At 40.5% G+C, this 14,276-nt stretch overlaps 1 protein-coding gene across 1 annotated transcript; it reads right to left on the reverse strand.

Moving 5' to 3' along the window:
- Positions 1-522: 522 nt before the first annotated feature.
- LOC114160360 (extracellular serine/threonine protein kinase FAM20C-like) lies at positions 523-11,613 on the reverse strand. The gene is made up of 11 exons (XM_028042932.1): positions 11,079-11,613; positions 9,044-9,571; positions 6,913-7,091; positions 4,394-4,472; positions 4,184-4,276; positions 3,282-3,397; positions 2,972-3,152; positions 1,726-1,835; positions 1,541-1,622; positions 1,341-1,400; positions 523-808 (listed from the first exon to the last, which is right to left on the reverse strand). Exons 2-11 carry the CDS (start codon positions 9,568-9,570, stop codon positions 550-552), a joined length of 1,686 nt encoding a protein of 561 aa, XP_027898733.1. The 5' UTR covers position 9,571; positions 11,079-11,613; the 3' UTR covers positions 523-549.
- Positions 11,614-14,276: the final 2,663 nt, after the last annotated feature.

Here is a 14,276-nt window from a genome sequence, read left to right on the forward strand (position 1 = left end):
GATGTTATCTTAAATATTAACATCCAACAAAAGAGCAAAACAAACAGAAAAACTGGTTGTGATGTGCTGATTTATAGGTGTCGAACTATAGCTCAAGTGAGCTAGGTTTACTTACAGAAACATCTGGCAAGCAGGTTTATTTACTAAGATGTTAAAGGCCGTTTAGACATTTGAAAAATGTTTCAAACATCTCGTTGAACTTCTAGCATGAAGAAAAAAGAAGGTTCAACCAGTAATATTAGGATTTACTTAAAGTTGCTGGTGGCATAACAGGATTGTCAATTGAGGACGGCAGTACACAAATGAGCTTTAATGACAAATAATTGGAATTCTTTTTAATTTGTTAAATGAATGTCTTTAGTTCAGTCGTCGTTTCATTATTATCTCTTAATTATTCATGAAAATATTTATAGTGGTAGGACTAATTGGGCCCATAAGGATGCTGTCGTCAGAGCATCAAAGAATTTGAAACACTGTCTGCTAAATTACATAACAGGGGCGAAAAATATGGGACACACCTGCTAAATATAAAAAATATATAATTTATTGTCATGGATTTTCCCCAAGCTGTTGATCGTCGTGTTCATCCAAATCGTTATAAACGACATCCTCGTTCCCGTCCTGGCAAGTCTGAACGGCCGCCAAAACGGTTGCTAGGCGTCGATCCAAAGCAGACAGGTGTGGCTCGGCGAGGAGGGGGGCCACGGCTGTGAGAGGATCCTGGGCCAACGACTCCCGCATGACGTCACTCAGACGAAAGTCGGGACGGGACAAGAGCCTCAGGCGGAGGAGGGTGGAGCGACGGATTCTACGGAAAAGGAGCGGAAGGTGGAGAAAAATCGACTTTAAGTTCTGAGATTTTCAGTAATATGCAGTGTTGTGAAAAGTACTTGCTCCCTTACAGACTTCTGTTGTTTTTGCTGCTTTTATCACACTTAGACGTTTCAGAACGACAAACATTGACATCAAATTTAACTTGATTAAATACAAAGAGAGGATTTCAATTAGTTTCGTTTCGTAATGCTGCGTTTTACGCACACCTTCCGAAAAGCTCCGCTTCTTTCTCATTGGTTTGCTTTTACCCTACTTCCTGCTGCAAGACGGGTTCTAGTGAAGTAACGCTTTTATTCTGGAGAAGAGGCAGTAACGTTTGGCAGGTGATACTGAATCAAGTGTAGCCGAGCACAGACAACTCAAAGTTTTTGATGTGAGTTTGAATAATATAGCTGTTACAAAAAGAAGAAACCTGTGATTAATATTTTCCAAATACATTTCACAGCACTGCAGATTTTGTTCCTCAGTTTTCCTTTTTTTAAAAAAAAAAAAAAAATTGTATTTACCTGCAACACTGCACCAAAGGAGCTAAAACAGACGGCTCGTCCTGAGAATGTCGCCCGAATCTATTAAATAATTATTAAAAACAGCTTTTAGAGACAACACAGATACATCAATTAATGGCAAATAAAACGAACCATTAAGCAGCAATAGTGGAGTGGAGATCATTTCAAATGATGACGATCATCTTAAAGTCGATACTCACGCCCGGCCGTGGTCCAGGTGAAGGAGGAAAGTCTCGTTGCCAAATTCCTCAAACGTCTCATAGTGATGCCGGTCCATGTTGCCTAGCAAACAAAATAACCAGTAGCAATGCTTTATTTTCCCTGTGGAGTTTTGTTGGTAGTTTGGATGCGATTTCCATGTTTGCCGTTGAAAACATGAACTGACTCATGAGGAAGTCCAGCACAGCCATGTCGATGAGATCCACCAGTCTGCTGCCGCGGTTGTAAGGAGGCGTCTTCTTCACTGTGTCACAGTAAGCGGCGTCCTTTTCCCACCTGGGGACAGAAAGCAATTAACACATTTGTGTAATTTACACAAAACCATAAATACTGGCAACAACTGCAATTTACTGTTCTGTACAAATAAAGTTACAGATTTGAACATTGTGTGTATTTTCAGTCCTTCAGCTATTGGTTTTAATGTTCTTGAATGCCTTCCTCGTTTTAATTATTTATTTGTTATTTGTTACAATTGTTATTGTGTCTTGTCTCTATGCTGTAACTGCAAAGTAATTTCCCTGCTGGGATGAATAAAGTACTTCTATTCTATTCTATTCTATTCTATTAATAACAGAAAACTGTAATCATAAATCTTTTATAAGAACCACCATCTTGCTGTGAATAGATGCATATCTACTCCAACACAACTGAATCAAATGAACAACTTGCTAAAAGGCATTTTGAAAACTTAATAGCGTGATTATGATAGTGCATCTAGATGACTGGACAAAAATGCATAACTGCACCTTGCAGTTTTCTCTCCCACCTCTGGAGGTCAGTGTAAACTCATGGTACTTTAGATGATCGCAGTGCAGATGAGACAGGGTAGCAACAGTAATGTTCCCGCCATACTGCTTTTCCGATGAGTAACGGCGTGTATTTGCATATGCAAAAAAATAAAACAACTTTAAAATAATTAAGGGGTATAAGAGAATTTGCAATATAACTGCCAAAGTAAAACAAGAAGTGAGGTGTGTCAGCAGCAGGGTATCTGACTGATATTCCTTACAAAAATATTCATCCCCCTTGAACTTTTGCACCTTTTGTCATATTCAAACAACAAGCCTCAATGTATTTTATTAGGGGTTTATCTTGTAATAGTGCAAAATGGTGAAATAGAAGCACGTGTATGTTTTTCTTGTGTCTCTTCGGAGACATAACCCAGCAGATTCGTAGTTGGAATTACAGTCCAACCTCGTTCTAAAATATTGACTCAGGAGTGCTAAAAACAAATGGGCTCCATACATCTAAGATTTTTGTTGGGATACGTTTCGAAAGCCATCCACTTCCTAAGTTAGGCACTCCTTTGCATTGCTGTTTAGGGTCAAAATTTGACAAGACGTGGAAGAGTTGAAGAGCAACAAATACTTTTGCAAGCAAATGTTACTCTGCGCTCATAAGAGGCTACCTACTGTGCCAGCTTTGTGCGGCTGTAGGACCGTCTCCACGGTGACCTCCAAGACCTGCGTGGAGCCAGGCTGAGGTCGGGCAGCATGGTAGCGAGGGACACCTCCAACGCGTGAGGCCGACCGCATACCGGGTGCTCTGCTGAGCAGTAGTACTCGCACTGACCGTAGAAACACACGTTCCCGGCTGAAATGAGTGGATAAGACGCAGCGATGTCAGGAAAAAAGCAGGCTGGGACTCCATGAAGGAGCAGCACACATCAGACATCGGCGCTCCAGTAGATCCGGAGGTGTGCGCGTGGGTTGCCTTACACACCTGGGGAGGTGAAGAAGGTCCTGGAGAGCCTCTCGTCAGTGCTAACGTCTCTGATCTCTGTGGTGACGTTGATGAGTCGACCGACCACCGGCGGGATTCTGTTAAAGCCCAGCACTCTGTGACGTTTGAAGGGAAAATATTACATGCTAGCGTAAAACAAATCCCTTACAAAAAGAAATAGTGTATGTTTTCTTCCTAAGCGGAGTTATATATAACACTAAAACAGCTAAAGTCTGTGGCATTGAGCTATCACTCAACAGCCTACTGTGGCGGGTTTGTTGACAGGCTGCATAACCTACTTTCTTCCAATCATTTCATCGGCTTCTGCTTTGATCTCATCGCAGGTCTGTTAGCTTTCAGATCTCTGTTCTTACTTGTACAAATACATCGCGTTCTTGCTCATTCAGCTTATCGGCTTCAAGTAATGTAACTCATTTTCCAAAAGAGAGGCTAACCAGTCAGCTGACACTGACATAAAGCCTTGTTTGTCACAGTACCCGTTGTAAACTACTTTCTGACTCTTATAGCCCAACAATCACTCTGCTTTACTTGTGCTAAACTGCATGTTCTTCAGCCTTTTCCATTTTGAAACCGACCACTGTGACATGTCATTTTCATCCCCAGGGAAACAGGAAGCTGTGTATTACTATTTAAAAGTTCCTAAATATGTACACAAATTCAAAGAGTGCTTCAGTTGCATTTGTATAGTAGGACATTTTAGAGTTGGCAATGATTGGATTGAGAGTTACTAAATAGCAAACAATTATTTCCTCGCATAGATTTTAAATATATACACATGTAGAACAGTAAAGGCACACTCGTTTTCATTTGGTGTCAATAAATGCAGTGAGGGCTCCAACTAAAACTTTTCGCACACCGACAGCGGGCTTAATCATCCGCACCTGTCAAGATGGAAGGCGGAGATCTCTGCGTTGTGTCGCTCAAAGTCGGAGAAATAAAACAGGTTCACATCCGTCTCAGCATCCCTGGATTGTCTGTGGGCAACAAAAGCACACACACAAAAGTATGTTGGTTTGTTTTTTTTAAATAAAATATGAACCACCTCCGGCTGTGTGAGCCTCAGAGTTTTCAGTCGGAACATTGTGTCTTACCTCATGGGTTTGAGCAGAGCCTGGCCGTAGTTTGGGAACGACACGAGCAGTTTCAGCTGGGTGCCTCCTTTCTTTTGAACTGAAAATAAGCACCAACCGGATACAGTGGTGTATAAATGATCAAATACGGAGGGTGTTGTCTTTCCTCTCTGCTTTCGTGCCTTAGTAAGGTACATGCTGTGCACATTAAAGACGAGATTTGTGTTGTTGAGGGAAGAACAGCATGGATTGCAACTGAGAGGCGCAATGTGTCTGTTCCTCCACATGGTGGCATATTACATAACTGAGCTGCTGCTCAGCCATCTATTTACACACTGCAGACAGACCTGGATAAACTGATGAAACTGATTTAATAAGTTAATTCATAAAGTAGGATTTAATAGTGCATGTTATTAATGTGGAATCTTTAAAATATGGCTGCAATGAAGCTGTTTTTTCTCTGTAGGGATTTAAAAATCATTTTAAATATTTCTTTTTCTGCTTTTTTTCACTTATTTTTTTTAATTTTTAGGTGTTTTAATCCCAACCGACCAAATCAGCTTCCTCCAAGCTTCAGAAAATCCCCTTATCGGTATAAATACAATTCAGACGCGTCACCTTTTTGCAATCAAGTTACTAACAGGATGCTCAGGTTTCAGAATAAATTGAGTTTTTATGAACTCAGTTTGGTTTCATCAGGTTGCACAAACACAATCTCATTTAAATGTATTTAAATAGATACCTCGGTGATAAAGAAGTCAGACATGGAAAACCGGATTGTCACGCTGAAGGGGGAAAAAAAAGCCCTTCGCAGAGATTTGAGCTTAATCTGCACTGAAAAATCAATAACAATATTACATCTCAATACATTATTTATCCTGCAGCATGCTGACGCCCGGAGAGGTGCAGACTGTAAACGACAAACTATGGATCGAATACGTTTGTCAAATAAGAAGCGAACTTAGTTCAGCGATTGAAGTGAAAAACGGAAACTCAGACATCATACGGTTTCGTTAAACACAGAGTGATGTCATTCAAACTGTTGTTTTTGTTGATTTTATGATTAATATAAAAATGGCAAATTCAGATTCTTAAGATTCTGATATGGCATAAGACTGAAACAGAATTTCAAAATAAAAAAGTACAGAAATGTTACGTCATAAACGAGACTGCTGACTTGACAGTTGTTCAGCAGACCCAGGTTAAGCTCGGTTAAGCCACCAAATGTCGTCGCTAAGGAAACCGGTTGCTCACAGGGAGCTGTAACCAAGCATATTGTTGTAAAGTTAAGTGGAAGAAAAAACCTGTTCAAGTGTTTGGAGCAGATTCTGGAATCAGAGCTTCAGTCAGACACTATCAAGGAAATGTGTTACAATTGTCCCGTTACTTGATTTAAGCCATTTTGAACGAGCGACAACATCAGAAGCTTTCTAAAAGAAAGTACAAATTGTGCAAATCGGAACTGAAAAAATAAATTCATTGAATGGAAACAAGCCCATTTTAAAAAATTCACTTTTTTTGTTGTTGCTGAAATGTGTCTGCAATACAACAAAGTGGTTTTTCAAACGTATCAATATTTGTGCATTTTACAAAACTAGAAATGCTTATTTTTGTGTCACACAAGTCGTCATCAACAACCAGATGTTTACTACTGGCGGAAAAGACAAAGAAGACAACCGGCGGAAACGGGAGGAGGGTGACATAGCCGCATGTTTTTTTTATACAAGCCCCGCGAACAAACATATTTATGTGTGATTTCAATAGCGTCTCATTTAATGGAAACAACGCAATTGCGAAATTGTGTGGGCTTTTTGATATATTAGCAGAATATTGACAAAGCTCTGCACACATTTGTAATGGAAACGCAGCTGCTGTTCCTCAGTGGTACAAAGTCCTCTTTACAATGTCAACTTATCTATTTTTAAAATCATTTTTGGGGCGTTTTTCTTATCTTTTCCAGCAGAGACATGCAAACTAAATATATCACTTTGTGTATTGAACTTACATTAGCTTACTCTGATGAGAGCTACATGTACTGTCTGCACCAATCAGAGCTCAACGCTGACTTTTAAGGTTGTATTCTGTATGCAGAAAGCATTTGTGAAAGATTCTGTTACTGTGTGTGCTTTCATATAGGTTTCGTAACCGTACAACAACAAACAAGCAAACAAAAAGCAGTTATGATGATGAAGTGATGTTTTTCTCTGCACCGTTTGCTTGTTTGGGTTTAATAAAACATTACGGTCTCTCTCGGAGGCTGCAGTCGGGTCTTCACTGACCTCCAAGCACTCAATTACCGCCCGACTCGCCTCCTTGCTGTTTGCTTTTTAACCCTCTTCTTATCTGAGACCCTCCTGGGCTTGTTTTGGTACGTCCCACTGCGCTGGCAAGCGCTGCCATTTGATTTTCCTCTATCTTATGCGTTGTTATGTGTGAATGTGTGGACATGGTCCTTAAACCTGAAGCAACAACAGTGTTTTCTCCTCGTGTGTCACTTCCGCTCGCCGTCCTCTCTCTCACCTGTCGCCAGGTTTACTCACCGGCCCCCAGGATGCGCTGCGTCGCCAGATAATGAGTCAGCTGGGCCAGGTTGAGGTCTTTCCTGTCGTACAGCTCCCAGCGAGAGATGCCCAGGTGGAACCTCAGCCAGGGAGGGTGGGTCTCCTCATCTCTGGTCCAGGTGACTTTATCATAGCCTTCCTCTTCACTGGCACTTTGCCTGCAGATAAAGTTCCAGTGTACATACAGTAGCATGTAAAAAAAACACTTTGTTGGTCAAGAAAAGCAGGCGAAAATACAACAGCGGAAGGAACATAAAAGATATGGTTACATTAACACCTTATGTAAATGTTTGTCAAAGGACTTGTCTTTTTAAATGTCTGTAATAGTTTTAATTGTTGGTAAAAAAAAAAAAAAAAACAACCTTTTAGGCAGCCCCGGCTACAGACCAGTTTAACATCGGCTTATTTTTTATTTATTTTTTGGTGGTGGGGGAATGAATCTACATAGCAATAGCAATATTACACAAGTAAAAGAAAAAGGTACAGTGCAGTAACACTACTCTTATAAGTACCTTTTTTCTAAAAAAAATAAAAATAAATAAATAAAAGTTACTCAAGTGAATATAACAAGTACTACCCACCTTTGAACATAAAAAACTTCAGCAGCCTACATGTTAACAAGCTTAAGGTGCTGTATTGGTATTAGCTAGGCATCTTTTAGCTAACATTACCTGTATTGAACAGCTTTACTCAACTCACTCTGTTAGTCTGAGGGAAAACTGTGCAAAGTTCTTTGCGTTTTGCTGGTTTGCGGCCATCATTCTAGCACACCTGAGCAGCTCTGCGCAGCAGCAGCAGGTCTCCGTCGCTGCCGCACAGGTGTAAACCCAGCGCGAGCGTCTTAGCGCTCATGTTGCGTTTAAATGGGCCTCGGAAAAACAAGTTACAACGTGTTAACAACGGATTAAACAGTTTTAACTGCTGAAAATGTGACAGAAGGCGCAGATATAGGAAGTGCGGAAAATCCTTCTGTATCAAATCGATATAGGAATAACAGAGTTGGCCACTCTGAGGTAAAAACAGCAAACAGCTTCCAGTCCAGGGGGGGCACGGCCGACTCTATGCCCCCCAGCGCCCGTCCATGCCACCGGGCCTGGTTTTAGGTAACACAATAGCTGTAATTCTTTTCTGTCACCAGCCTGGGTAATGCTGATGGATAACATTTTCTCTCATTGCACCTACAAACTGTAGTGTGGGCTTTGTGCCAGATCAACACAGTGACCGCTATTATTGTAAAGTTCAAGGACAATGAAGTTTGGTCTTCAACTTTTTTGAGGTTGAGGTTGTTTTCCAAACCTAAATTCTATTTGCTAGAAAGTTTATTTCCTAAAGTACCTGGATTTCATTTGGACCATGAAAATTAAAACTTTTAAGATTTTTATTTGACAAAACAAAAATATAAATCGTCCATTACTTCATAGATGCATGTTCATGGATAGACGTTGTGTGCCACTGGAGTGCAAATAAGTAGCTCATAAATGCAGTTCCCACTGTTTTACATGTTGAATTTAAATTTGCACTCTGCTGCTCTTAAGCTGAAGACGTTTCTTGTAACGGTTCCAACTTCAAGACCAAATTTTGTTGCATTTCTGAAAGGAATCTTTAAAAAGATTTGACATCGGAGTTTCCTACACACAGGAAATTACTTCACTACCCAATATTTGGGTAAAAATTGTGAAAATCCTACAACAAAATGGAAATTACCCGTTAGGCTCGGGTGTGAACTTGATGTAGGATTTTATGACAGAAAGCAAAAATCATTAGATTAAAAACAAAACAAAACAAAAACTTTAAATTGTAAGAATTTGCACAAAGACTCATAATAATTAATATATGTGATTACATTTTAAGAATATCGTTCCAATTTGAGGTTATTAAATCATTTGGAAAAGTCATAACTTTAAGGAGTGCCAATGATGGCCATGTTGGTCGTTTTCCCTAAGAAACACTAAAGAAGTACATTTTTCTGTCCATAAATCATGATTTTCATTGGCCTCTAAGAACTTATCTCTAATTTAATTCTCTCAGAAATAAAAGGCCCGGTATGAAGAAGCTTGACCTTTTAAGCTGCTGATTTCAGGTTTGTGTTTTTCTGATTAATCTTCCCTACCAGTCGCTGTCGCTAGTGACAGAGTCTCGATTCGCTTTTTCTTCCTTTTCTATGTCCTCTGCCTCTGCATCCGTTTTCAGCCTCAGCAGCCAATTGTCTTCCTGCTGTTTCGGGCGTGGCAGGTTGTATAAAGGATGTTTGAACAGCTCCTGCAGCTTGGAGCGACCGCGCTCCATTGGGCTCACTTTTCCAACTCCGATCAGTTTCCTAGCCCTCTCCAGGTCCTCGCTGAATGAGTCGTTCCCTTCCTTTTCAAACATGCCACCGACGCTGGGCTTGTGACGATCACCGTGTTGGCGGCAGTTGGCTTGTTTATTTGAGGCAGCAGAAGAAGAGGAGGAGGAGGAGGCGACATGTGAGACTGGATCTATCCTCGGAACGGAGGACGAGGAGGAAGTGGGAAGGACGCAGGCGGACTGGAGGACGGAGAGGCAAAACAAGGCCAGAAGAATGTGGAGAGTTAGGGACACACAAGCCAGGCCCAGGTAGATGGAGCGAGTGGACTGTCTCAGGTTTAGACGCACCATGCTGAGAGCAAGGAAGAGAAAAGAAAGACAAGGAAGTCCTCATGAAAAGCCAGTCAAAGTGTTAAGTTAAGAATCTAATCTAAGGTTAAACCATGATTCAATTTGATTTGTACCAAAGTTTAACTGTTGGAAGTACAGTTTTGTAAAAAAAAACAACCCAAAACAAAACAGATTTGTTCTGTTTCTACTTATTTGTTGCATTTAAATAGTTCAGATAATCGGGAAAAAAATGTGTATGGGCAAATACAAAAATGTAGTTTCTGAATGACGACTTCATTTAGTAAGAAACAAAAAGCTATCAGAGCCGCCCCAATTCTACGTATAAAATTATATCTTCCCCATTTTCCCGGGATAACATTTTTCAAACCACGCCCAGGACTTGACTACTGCCAACAAAATCAGCTGAATTCAACTCGTTGGACCAGATAAAACAGGCTAAAAGATTTCAAGAAGCCACGCATCATGCAGCGATCTGAAGGAATTGAGGAGCAGACGAGATGTTTGTGATTTCAGAGACGAAACACAGAGACGATTAGATTTGCTTCGACTTTGCCCTCAATGGCTAAGCTAACTGCTACTAGCAAAACAAGCATCTCTGAATTTTGTACTTTGAAACACTTTAGCAATATGTATGAAGGCGACCATATTTGATTTTGAGGCTGGGGTTGGTGAGGAACTTCAGATTCCAGAACTGGGAGGTTTGACATTGAGGGACCTTTCTACTAATCCCTCTTAAGACAGACATTGACATTTATCTTTATAAGTAGAAACTGGTGTAATTATTTAACTATATTCTATAATTATTTAAATCACACACCACAGAAAAACTTACAAAGCCAACATAATGTTAGTCATCTGATTAAAAGGATTTGTTTTGTGCTATTTGGTAAATTTAAGGTAGGGCTTGTAAAAAAAAAAGTTTGCTAGCTTCCAAACAGCATCTCAAAGTTTTACTATCAGGTCTGCAACGATTACTCAACACAATAAAGTGGACTATTGTAACATTTTTGTCCTTCCTATCGATTCCTTGTCCTCCTGCAATATGTTCTCCGAGGACAGATCTAAAGCACAGCAGACAGGCGCGGCGACCTTTTTTGTTTTCTGCATCCACACTTTCATCCATATTCATATAAGTCACAGGTGTCAAACTCCAGTCCTCAAGGGCCGCTGTCCTGCAGTTTTTAGATGTTCCACAGGTACAAAACCCTGGAATGAAATGGTTTAATCACCTCCTCCTTGTGTAGATCGGTTCTCCAGAGCCTTGCTAATGACCTAATTATTCTATTCAGGTGTGGTGCAGCAGAGGCACATCTAAAAGTTGCAGGACAGCGGCCCTTGAGGACTGGAGTTTGACACCCCTGATATAAGTCATAAGGAAAAGGTCATTTACATCCAATCAAAGAGAGAAAAGTTCCCAAGGAAAATCAAAGCATTATTGGGCAAGCCTTCAGAATCCCCTGTGAGAAGCCGCAGAGAGGAATAATAATAAAAAAGAAGGAATAACTTACATTTCTTTCCCTTCAGGTCCACCTCTCTCCCCTGCTCCTCTCCTCTTCGTTCCCCCGGTGTGACAGAGCTACACTTTGATCCGCGCCACAGCAGGAAGGCCGATTGTTTGTTTGTCATCGTGTGGTCACTGCAGAGCAAACAGTCGAGAGGAGAACGGCAGGTCGTGGTGACTTGTGTCGGCGTGACCCACAGTTGGGTGGAAAGAAAGCACAAGAAAAAAACACAGCCAAACGCCCATGTTACACAATGCAGGTCAGCTAACATGTACAGGAGGAGGTATCATGATATCAATCTGTATTAACTAGCCCTCTCATTTTCTCAAATCATCGCGTTTTGAGATAAAATACATGGGTTTTATATTAAATATTGTACTATCACGCCTCTTTTGTGGGTACTATATTGGTTTAAATGGCACATTTTCAGCTAGAAAACATAAAAGTTCAAATTAAAAAGCATAGGTAAATGAAATCCTGCTTTACTTTTACTCTTCGTTCTTTCTAAAGGTTGTACTCATCTTTTTTCCCCCCTCAATGTTGTGACAGGAAACAGGTTGAACCATGATTAACGCGGTACATTCCTCAATGGCTGTTCTGCTTTTTAAAGAGGAAAACGCAACACTGAAGTTAACATCCGATGTGACAACTGCATCTCAATGAAAAAATGAGATTTATCCCATTATCAAGTTAGAAGATACAAATCATACGCCATATTCAATTTGTAAGGACAACTGATCATGACTGCCAACTGCTTGAGCACTGCATAAAAATAATTAAAGGGGCAGTGTAGTGGAAAATCTCATTCTTTTTTTGTTTTACATCATGTTATAATGATATTTTATCATCAAAAATATACTTGGAGCGTTGCCTTGATTCTTTCAGGCAAGTTTGAGAAACCCTTTAATCTCCCATGGCAACCATCCATCTGTGCAAAACGCCTGGGTGGACCTAGCTCCGCCTCTGAGATGCACCTCCTCCTCGTAGCTGCCCCCACTCAGCTCCTTCAGACTAGCCAGCAGCAATTAGCAAACACCTGGTGAAACTATGCATCCGTTGCTAAAAACATTGTTACAGGGTTAATAGAGGAGCCATGTTGCGATGACTTCCTGAGGGCGGAGTTTCAGAAAGAGCAGGAGTTTCTTAAAGAGGCAGAGACCCAATTTCATGGCGTTAAATTATAAAGTCAAATTTCTTTTAAGTCATATTTGACATGTTCAGCATTTTTATAAAAACTGAAGGTGACATACTATAGTTACATGATTGCGTTACAAAATAGCACTATGTGGCTGGTAAACACACAATGCTGCTTCTTTAAGTAATTGATAGAAAACCAAAAGTAATCCCAGATGTTGGTCTCACTTTCCTTACGGAGCCACAGGAGACTGGTGTCTGTCTCCTGTGGCTCCGGATGGACACGTCTGGGACAGGTTGGCCGTCCATCACAGGACAAATGATCACACATGAATACACTTGCATCTGGACGCACTATGGAAAGATAAATTAACTTAACATGCATATTTTTGAGCGTTGGGGGAGAAGCCAGAAGGAACCCACGCATGTCCTGAAGAACACGCCAACTCCCTGCAGAAGTACACCAGGCTGGACTTCAAAACCCAAAACCTTGAATGCTCTTTCAGATGTGACACCATTCTGTTACTCTCCTGTTGCTTCAAATTCCTCTTTTCATCTATTTTTTTTTATCTCACCATCTCCTAAATGCAAATAACTTCATTATGCAAAAAGCCTCACTTGAAACCTGGATGAAAATGGAGGAGAAGTGTCTTGAATTCACCTGTGAGGGATTTTCAGGCGCACACAAACAGAAACGCGCGCACAGGCTACTGAATTAATATTCCAAAGAAGCTCAGATTACATCAAATATTCATACCCTGAACACAGTCTCCCTCCATCATTTTTTTTATTTTTTAAAACGACAGCTCCTTTTTAACAAACCATCAGTTGAATCTCCAGCTGCTACTTTAAGGCAATTTTTCCCCCGACATTCACCGTTTTTTGTTTTTTTTCTGCCGATGAAAATAATATTTAACAGTCTGTTGCTAATTAAATTGTTTGGATTTTGCACGTCATGTTTTTTTTTTTATGTGTTACAGTAGATCCCAGTGGATTTCAGTGATGTTTCTCAAGCTTGCATGAACAAGCAGTGGGTAACATATGCAGACATCTTTTAAACATTGTAAATGACACAAAGAGAACAATTAATTTGAGAAAATGCTCTAAATAAACACCACGCCTTGTAAATCTATTCCAAGTAATGCAGTATTAATGGTCACGTTTTTGCTCTGCTAAATGAAAAAAGGTTACTGAGTCACTGGGGCAGAGTGGTTCCATAGATTCATTTTTTTGTGTTATCATAGATTTTAAAAATATGTGAAAGTTTGTGCACGTCAAGCAGTCATTGAGCTAAATTATTTTACCTCCCAAACAAACTTATACTTTGATCACACCAAACCTAATGTTGCTTTTAGGCGCTAAAGTTGTTAGCGCTACTTGCAAAACTTTGCTCTGCTTTATTTAAGACGACTCTGAGGCGGCCTGCAGCTTAACCAAACGTGTAAATGAGCCACTGGCCAATCACAGACTGAGTCCAGTCAGCATGTCGATGTAACCCTGGGCAACTGAGGCACCCAATCCCAAGTTTCCTGTCGACTTGTGTCAGTGTATGAATGTGTGTGTGTGTCAGCGGGTGTGATGGGGTGAATGTGTCTGTGGCGTAAAGTGCATTGAGTGATCAGGATGACTTGAGAAGTGGAGTATAAATTCAGTCTGTTTACCCTTTAACGGTCAGTGAAATGTTACCTCCTGAATTCTGGGTTTTGTTTATGGGGTCTGGTGAAAACTGACCATTCGTTCACTGTGAAACGGACCACAGAAATAAAACGTGTTCTGATCACGAGCCAGATTTAGGTACCAGCTGTCCTGTAGTATGTTTTTACAGAGAGGCATCCATCGTCATGGTGACCACATGCATGTTGGGTTCTTTTAAAGGGGCAGTGTTGTGTATTTTCCAGCCGCATAGTGCTATTTAATAGCACAATCCAGTAATTATGTTTCTGATAGGGAATTGATTCTTTTTACCATTTATTTACTGATGTATGTGCTGTTTTTATATTTCTGCAAAATGCAATTTCCTGTTAAAGAAGTTTCCAGAGAAGGTGCAAAATGCTTTCGCAGCTGTCTATA

This window comes from Xiphophorus couchianus, chromosome 16 (genome assembly GCF_001444195.1).
Source record: "Xiphophorus couchianus chromosome 16, X_couchianus-1.0, whole genome shotgun sequence".
NCBI classification, from domain to species: domain Eukaryota; kingdom Metazoa; phylum Chordata; class Actinopteri; order Cyprinodontiformes; family Poeciliidae; genus Xiphophorus; species Xiphophorus couchianus.

What these genes read in the sequence shown, in the direction of transcription:
- LOC114160360 (XM_028042932.1), bottom strand. Translation starts at nt 9,570, where the DNA reads ATGGTGCGTCTAAACCTGAGACAGTCCACTCGCTCCATCTACCTGGGC. An exon ending in GCAGCGCATCCTGGGGGCCG is followed by an intron (nt 4,473 to 6,912) that starts GTGAGTAAACCT and finishes GCTTATTTTCAG; the next exon opens with TTCAAAAGAAAGGAGGCACC. An exon ending in CACCTGGACCACGGCCGGGC is followed by an intron (nt 1,401 to 1,540) that starts GTGAGTATCGAC and finishes ATTATTTAATAG; the next exon opens with ATTCGGGCGACATTCTCAGG.